Source organism: Triturus cristatus, chromosome 8 (assembly GCF_964204655.1).
Source record: "Triturus cristatus chromosome 8, aTriCri1.1, whole genome shotgun sequence".
NCBI classification, from domain to species: Eukaryota; Metazoa; Chordata; class Amphibia; order Caudata; family Salamandridae; genus Triturus; species Triturus cristatus.
In genome coordinates, this window is record NC_140591.1 from 1,607,356,474 (window position 1) to 1,607,365,546 (window position 9,073).

A 9,073-nucleotide genomic window follows, 5' to 3' on the forward strand; every position below is an offset into this window, starting at 1 on the left:
CCAACTATGTTGGGGTACTTCTGAAATTATTTCTGTGAATCCCCAACTAGTGCCCTTCCTCAGTGCAATATCAATATCTGTGAGCTGCATCTCACTTCCCCACACCGACTATAACGTGAAAGACCTCAAGGCATCTGGCTTTTGTGCACGCTCGAGAGCTCTGGAATATTTGTAGCAGGGGCCTAGGCCCAGCACCCCCATCCCACTTACCTAACTGGTCCTCCAACCCAGTGCTTTAAATGGGCCGGTACTCACAGGTACTGAGTACCGGAACTTCTATTTTTTATCACTCTGAGTACCGGCACTTCTCTACTGCCGTGGAGAGTACCGGTACTCATGAAGGGTAGGCGCATTGGCCTCTAGTTGTGATTGCCTATCTCTTTGGCAGCCAATGCACTCGTATAGCCCTGAGCTGAGCCCCCGCTGAACTACTCAGCGTGGGCTCATTTGCATGAAATCCGGGTGTTCGCCGTCATGCTGTGTAAGGAATCGAGGCAGCCCAGTGACATCACAATGAGGAAATCCATGGGGGTAAGGAGGTTAAAGGGGCTTTAATCCCACCTGATTTTTTTGTGTGAGAACCTGCCTATGTTTGTCTGTTTGCCTGCTTGTGTGTGCGTGTTTTTGTACGAGAGAAAAAGGAGAAAAATTTTACTACACAAGGAAATGTTAAAATATCACTGTGTTTAACTTTCGTTTTGTATAACGAATTCACCTGTTTTGTTTATAGAAACAAATTTCTCGTGATTTGGTATGTGCTGCAACTAGTATATAAGTCAGTAAGCTTCCCATGTCTTGCCTTTAGCCCCGCCCCTAGCCCCGCCCACTCACCACATTTAAATGAGTACCTGCACTATTTTATTCCCATTTAAAGCACTGCTCCAACCAGTCTAGGCACTTTCAGACCCGGCTCCTTGTCTGAGGAGCCCCCTCGCTTTTCGCTTCAACTCCTTTTCTCCCCTCTCTCCCACTTTCAGCTTCTGCCAAGCTTTTTCCTTCTGCTCCTTCTCTCTCACATGCAACTGCTCCATTTGCGCCTCTTTTCACTCCTTCACTCTTGCTTTGACCCCTTTGATCCTTTCTTCACTCTTGCCTCTCATCTGCTCCTTTTCTGCGTTTTTCTCTAACCCCTCCAAACCTTTTTTCGCCCTTCTACGTCTCCGCTTTCACCAGTTGTTGTGCCTGTTTCTGCGCCTTCTGTCGTGATCCCCACAACTCCCTGCACTCCCCCCCCCTCCTTCCTGCTTTGCTCAGAGTTGTGCTCTGTATTTTGAAAATTATTTGCGTGTCACTCGTATTTTTTCCTCAGCAGCGCAATTTCGGGTAGACCATTCTCCCTCTGACATCCCATAGCATTTTTAAACAGCCCTCCCGCCCCCTTTAAGTTTGCACAAATGTGAAAATTTTGAAAAAAAACAAGCCGATACTTTTTATTAAGTTTAAACACGACCTAACTTAAAATACTGTCAAAATTTAGCAAGCAAGAGAGATCCGCTGCCTTTCAAGTCGCCATAAAGCGCCTGTAAATAGAAAAGATGCGCCTCGTTCCCTCGTTTGCTAAACTGCTGCAGTATTTTCATTATATCTCATGTGTGTAGTTTATTCAAAAGTATGCGCTTAATTATTAAAACTTTGTCATTCATCGGTGCATTTATGCGAATTGAAAGTCTGTGTTTCTTTTCCAGTTGTTTTTAGGGGCATCTGAAAAGTTGTGCGTTTTTTCCTTCGAATTTATGTTTTGAAATTGAAAATGCTGTATACTGATCAAATAGTGTGCTTGGCCATCTATGCAACATTTGCAATTAAATAATAAAGAAAGGAACGAAAACACGCTGCCTTTAAGATGCCCCAAACACATTTCTCCCCCAAAACACTTGACTATATACTCGAAAGAGACTAAAAAATACCTAAAACACACCAGATGTGGGTTTGTAGCTACAGCAAACTTATTTGCAGCTCGCAAACTAGGGTCATATCCAGCCACGGCACGTGCTGGTAAAAGCGGTGGGGCCTGTTTGGGGGGGGGGGGGTGGAGGGGGGGGGCAGGGGGGATTCGACAGACAACCACGAGGAAAAGTTAAATAAATAATAAATGTTTCCTTGCTGTCTGTCGAAATCCCCCTTGCCCCCCACTGCTCGACCCTGCACAGGCCACGGCTGGTCATATCTCGATGGGAAGCTTCCCATCCTGTAATTTCGGAGAATTCACTGAAGGTATGCATTCCCAAACAAGGGCCATATGCAGGACATGAGAGCGATGGCAATCTTTATAGCTATGGGTCTGGTTTCACAACACAACCAGAGACTATTTAGCCCTTCACCGCCCCCACCAGTCCTCCTCCTATTCGCACCCTTCTCACTTCCAATACAATAAAATATCTGCCTTTACCAACAGTTTTCATCCTGGCAGCATGTCTCTCTTTCTCGATCAGAAACAATTTACCCAAACAATGTGCCTACACTCCCTTTTCACCCTCGAAAAAGCCTTTATAATAGAAACAATTAAGATGCCTGGTCCCATGTAGATATATCAAGCCATCTCAACAGAATGCAACATTATCAATAGAAATCCATAGAAACAAAGTAAAAACCATGCTGTCTTTAATATGTCACACAAACATATTACAAAAAAAAGACAGGCATAAAAGCACATAGCAAAGACAAACTTACAATAAACCGATACAGGTACTGTTTCGTTAAGATCCCTCCACACAAGTGCCGCATCCGGTCTACGCTGCTGACCTTGTTAACATTTTTATTTTATTTTCTTGTCCTTCCTTTAAAACACATCAGCACATCTCACACCATAATAGATTATGCTGGCATCAGCTGTTATAATATTGGTAACTGTATAGCTTATACTGAATACAACTTTTACATAATTAACACAGTGATAGTTGGATTATTGTAAAGGATAAAATCAAGTTACAGTCCTATAGCATCACCCGAACATATGGTTATTAGGAGCAATTTACACTGAATAAGGCCCATTCTCTATCCAGACTTCAGGGTTCTGTTAAAATATAAGATCTCTTCCCCCCTTCTGATCCTTCTCGGTGTATTTTAGGGTACAGGTGGCACTAGGGCTGAAAGGGCCTTTCTGGACACTGCCCTCCTTGTGGCAAAGCATGATGTTACAGCAACATGGTTGAGTCCCTCCTCCTCTACCCTTGCACAGTGGCGTCGTGGGGTGGATTAGTGTGCCCAGCAGGAAGGAGTGGTGTTTGAGGCAAGGGGCTGCCCCCGAAAGCACGATCGTGTGTAGGAGAAGTGGCTGAACTTATGACCTACTGTACTCAAGTTGTCACATTTTGGATATCAACTATCATTTGTACGCATATGCTCTGGGTTTCATAGTCGTAATATGAACCTGTTATAATATGTACTATATCTGGGCCATGTCTATTGTTGGCCACTTAGTGGCCGTTAAAACCCACTAAAATTGTTTATAAAAAAAAAGATAAGCTCTCCTCCCAGGGAAAAGGCAGCCTGTGTGTAACACTATTTTTGTAAGGCTTCCATTTGATTACTTTCTTTTGTAAAGCATATGCTTTAGCCTCCCTAAAAAGACCCACCCGCTCCTTCCACGGATCCTCGATTGACCACCTTCCTCTAGGCATGTCCTGAGTCAGTGTACCACCCCTCCTTTCCCTCATGGTTACGTATCCATCCCTCATCACCAGTAACTCTCTGTTGCATGAGCCTTTGATATTCAAAGATCAGACAGAAAAAGAGATATGCATGTTGTATAGACTTGCTTCTGGTGCCCATTGCATCTGACCTCACACAAGCCTTCCAAGTGTTGGTTATCATGATGCCACCCAGGAAGAAGAGTGCAGCAGAGGCAAGCATATATTCCTGAATCAGACTGCACGACCCAATGTGTAGTAATTATATAGGTATTCAATCCGTGGCGGCACAGCTCTCAGGATAATGTGCTGCATGTCTAAACACTTATACAGTCCCAAAGGCGAGACCTATTGGCTATGCCAATGCTTGTTATGTTTGTTTTACAAAAACAAAATCTCACTTTGGAAGTTCTCTTTTGTAAAAGTAAAAAACTAATTGAGCAGCCACATGACATTGCGGTCACTCAGAAAACGTTGAATGCCTTCAGAGGAGTTGCCATGTTGGTGGCTCCTCTAAAGGCATAGAGACCTCCACCAGGCAGGCAGAGATCTCCAAATATGGTGGCTGGTAGTCTGCCTGGGCAGTGAAAGTCATTACTTCTGCTTCCCTGGAGGATAGCACACCACCCACCAAAGCCTAAATTAGGTCATACGTACCAAGGTAAATACTTGGAAGGAATGATTCGCTTGGTATCTGACCTCCACTCCATCGCAGTCAGCCGAAAACCACACCGAGCTCTGGGTCAATCGCGAACAGTAGTTTTTGATTGGTGCTTTGCCTTTACTTTCCACTTTATGACCCAAAGCTTTTAACTGTCATATCTGTTGATCCAACTAATCTATTTTATTAATCGCGGTGTGTTTTTCTCTATTTCTATAAATTGGTTTGTGAATTATAGTGTGTTCTGTCCTTCACTTTAAACTTGTTGGCACTGCTTGATGTTAACAAGCACCTCTCTGTGGATTGCCTGCTGATTGGGGCATAGCTAACACAGGCTGAGTAGAGATTCCCTCAGAATTATGTTTTGACCTAACCAGAGTGGATTTATTGAGTGTGTAGGAGTACCATGCCCTCCGCCCCCAACAGGGGATGGTAAAGTTCCGGACAAGATGGGAAAATTGCTAGCAAATGAGCACTTCCCCCCTTTATTCTGTCAAGTCGAGGCACAATTAAAGGGGATCTTCTCCATACATCTACATGAAATGTGGCAGACAATTGTTTAAAATACGTTTGATACTTTGAGTTAATGCAGATCTGTCAGGGTCAAAAATTGGTTATTTGTTAACAGCTTTGACATCCTTTGAAATATCTACACAGAATGTATCCAGAAAGTGAATCAGTGACTTTCTGTTTGTCTGTCAAGTTAAGCCCTGTGCAAGGATCTGAAGTTTCATCCAGGTCTGACCAGGGAGGGGTAAATGTAAAGGGGTTGAAAAGCTTTGAGTAACTAATACCTTTGACAGATTTTCACAGAAGATGAGATACCAGACTCCAGTTTAATGACAAACTGTGTGTGCATCTGGTGTTTGGCCATATGAGATAACAGTTTTCTGGGGCAGCCCTTAATTGGACACAACCAAAGATTATGGGGTTAGCAGTAAGGTGGATTTGCCCAGAGACTAGCCTGTGGTTAAGCTTTTCAATCAAACTCCACTACACAGAAGGCCATGCACAACATTAGGCAGCCTGCAACATGATACAAATGCATTATCATTCACCACCGCACCTATCACACATCTACAACATGTATCCACACAGCCACCAATAAATATGTTTCCCTTTCAACTAAAAAAATAATGTATATACAGTTATAGTTAGCATACGGAAGACAGATACTATATTCAAATGTGAATTCAGTGAGGACGTCCCTAAAATTCACTAAAAGGTGTGCCCCTTCTTTTATGAGCTTACCTCTGAGAGCCATAACTGCAACATATGGTTTTCAATGTAGTTTTTTTGGTATCTTTTATAACCTAACTCTTACTTTTTGTTTCTTTTACAGAAATTAAAGCAAGCAGATAATAGACGTTTCTGACCATCATGGAGAGCTCAAACAGCACCGTGTGCAGTGTCTCAGAGTTTTATTTGCTCTGTTTTCCAGAGTTCAACAGACGTCGCTATGTGCTTTCCATTACCTTTTTTGTCCTTATGCTGTCATCCTTGGTGGCCAACAGCCTACTCATGACTACAGTGTTTATGGTGCCAGTACTGCAAAATCCCATGTACTACTTGCTCAGCATGCTCGCTGCGCTGGACATGATCCTGTGTGTTGTAAGCACACCTAAGACTTTGTCTGTCCTCTGGTTTGATGACATTGCGGTCGATGCCACAACCTGCTTTGCTCAGATGTACTTCATCTACTCCTGTGTGAGCATGGAGTCTGCACTCTTCCTCATCCTGGCCCTTGACCGGTACATCTCCATCTGCCACCCCTTAAGATATCCCAGCATCATCACCACGGGGCTGGTACTAAGAGCAGCAGGTTTCATGTTGGGAAGGAGCCTGATCTTATCCTTGCCACTACCACTTCTAGCAGCATTTAGAAACTACTGTTCACGGAATAGCATTTCACACTGCTTTTGTGAAACCCGAGCAGTGGTGTCACTATCTCCTGACGACTATACTAGTGTCAGCCTGTACATGCTGTCTCTGACAAGCGTTGTGTATGGCATGGACATCCTGTTCATTATCTTCTCATACTATATGATCATCCGAGCTGTCGTGAAGCTGAACTGCTCAAGGTTTGCCCTCAAGGCGTTCAGAACTTGCAGCTCACACCTGATCCTGATTTTGTTTTTCTACTCCACCATAGTCTCCATCTTGGTGTCAAATCAGTCCAGTCATTCCCTCCCACGCCATGCCCATGTGCTGCTGTCTATTCTGCACCATCTTGTGCCCCCGGCTCTAAACCCAATAATCTATGCAATAAGAACAAAGGAAATCCAGCAGGCACTCAGGAAGATCTTAGGAAAGATCAAAGTGTTTCCCAATTTACAAAGGTAGTCAATAGTTTACAATAATTACAGTTCTCACCTTTATAGGGCACTGCCACCTTTTCTACTTTCATTTGGTAATGAAAGGAGCTCAGACTGCTTCCTATAATGGCTAAACATCAGCAACACTTGGCTATTACCCTACCCCTTTCCAAGAACAAATTCCAACACATCTGTAAATCTGTCTTTACCCTTTTGCTTTGATTAATTTCACATTTTTGTTCTGAGGGTCTATTAGATCATGCAATGTATAAATTCTCATAATTTATCCAAACAAAGGTGTGTATCTGTTGCCAAGGATGATATAACAGGAGGTCTTTTTAATGCTGGCCTGCTTCAACTTTGTCTACTGGCTTGTTGACTGCATGAATATGTAGTTCATGGTGATGGAGTCGTTGTCTGCCTCATCATGGAACTGGATTGTGAGACGAATGACAGGTGTCTCAATCAAAGAATGTGATACGACACCTGTGTTACAGCAATGGACATGTGGCCAAGGTTAGAATACCTTAGTCTATTCATAAAGCTTCAATTCCAGATCCTAATTCACAGAAACCTTGTACCCACGCACTGTGCAAAAAAAGGAGAGTTATGGACGATTACAGGTTGGGAAAAAAAGAATGTGTCAATGGAGCTATTCCAGATGTGACAATACACAGGAGAGAGCTTGCAAAAGGCCTTAGGGAAGGTACAAATGCACGTGGAGGAGTTCCAAAAAGCTGCTTCTTAAATATTACAAGAACACATACTTACTTAAGCACTCAAGCCACTAGGTGAAAAAAGCATTGATCTCTACTAAACATGGTCCATCCATTTATAGACATACTCCAAATGCAACTAATTGTTGCACATGAAGTGCAAGGAACCTAAAAACATTCTCATAAGAGATGGACAACAATTCTATGCACAAGGGTAAACCTTAACACAATAACACGAGAAGGCACATATTTGAAATGTTCTAATTTGACAGTCTAAATGGTATAAATGCAAAGCTGTAACATTAGAGCATTTCACAACTGTGGTATGGAATATGTGATGTGCACAGAAGTGCTTGAACACTTCCTATTATGTACTAAAAGACCATTACGTTATCATTGATATGGACTCCATTAAAATATTTGCACAAATTAAAATACTCCTAGAATAGCAATACTTTTTAAATAACATTGGCATATAATTGCACAAATCCTCTTTCAAGTAGTTGAAAAAATAGCCAATTACCTTGAGGCTGAGATCAAGAGGCATAATTAAGTCGCTGAGTAAATTGATTGAACAAGAGACTGTATGGATTTAGTGCAAGTGGACTTAATGGCTAGTTGGTTTCACATGCCTTCTTTGAGATATTTGCATGCAATTGTAATAGACTTTAATAAAAAAAAATATTTTAAGGACATTATAAAATGACTACCATGAATGTGCCTGCTATATCCTCTAACATAAGTACAGTGTGAAGAATTGGAAGAAGTAATTTAATTTTATTAAAGGTTGAAACTGGGAGATATTAACTAACACTAACTTGCACATTGATAAACACAGGGATGGCTAATGCTTACATTACGATAAGGACTTACCATCCAAGAAAGCTCTTACAGAAAGACATTTAAAAATCTAAAGACATACATTTAAAAGTGCAGGATGTGTAGTTATAAATGTACTTATTTTTTATTTGGGGACTAAATTGCTGTATTTAATGTGGTGTTAATTAACTTATTAAAGTTACAGTAAGCAAAAAAAAGTAATGCAGCTGTATCAAAGATTTTAGTCCATTGATATTATTTAGCAGATTAAAGATTTGTGTTTCTCTGTTTCTGCCTTTATGCTCACATATTGAAACTGAGATGAAAATTATTTGTTTAATAATTTCTCCTTGATGAGCTTTGAAATGTATTGGTTCTCATGTTTACAGATATGATTTCATAAATAAATTAACCATTATGCTCTTCAAAACTAAGGGCCTGATTCAGAGTTTCACGGTCCAGTACAGTCACAAGTGTGATGGATAGCCTGTCTGCCTCAGTGTGAGTCCTCATCCTAATGTACTTGCAGTAAGGCAGATGGGATAGCTGTCATATGTGTGATGGACTACCCACCTATCAAATTCTAAATCAGACCCTAAAATTGAGATGAAAGAAAGTATAAAGAATGCATTAAGCCTATTTTGACCAAGTGACATTCAGATGTTTTTTTAACTGTCCACAAACCTAATAGGAGGATTAGTAAAGCTAATTTGAGTAACAAAGACTTGTTCAGTCACTTAAAGAAAGCAGAAAGGGGGACTATGATTCACATCACATCGCAAAGGGTTAAACAAGCGGACACCCAACACATGGCAAAATGCAAATTTAAGAAATGCAATGTTCTATGGAGATTTAAACAGTTGCTGTAGATTGGCCTGCAGATGGTCATACAGAGTTATGTGAATCCATTACTATGTGCAGGTCACCGTGCCG

The 9,073-nt window shown here is 41.6% G+C and overlaps 1 protein-coding gene across 1 annotated transcript; it reads left to right on the plus strand.

The window, feature by feature from the left end:
• Positions 1-5,670: 5,670 nt before the first annotated feature.
• LOC146806318 (olfactory receptor 56A4-like) lies at positions 5,671-6,633 on the plus strand. Its single transcript, XM_085623951.1, has one exon. It carries the CDS (start codon positions 5,671-5,673, stop codon positions 6,631-6,633), a length of 963 nt encoding a protein of 320 aa, XP_085480077.1.
• The last annotated feature ends 2,440 nt before the right edge of the window (positions 6,634-9,073 follow it).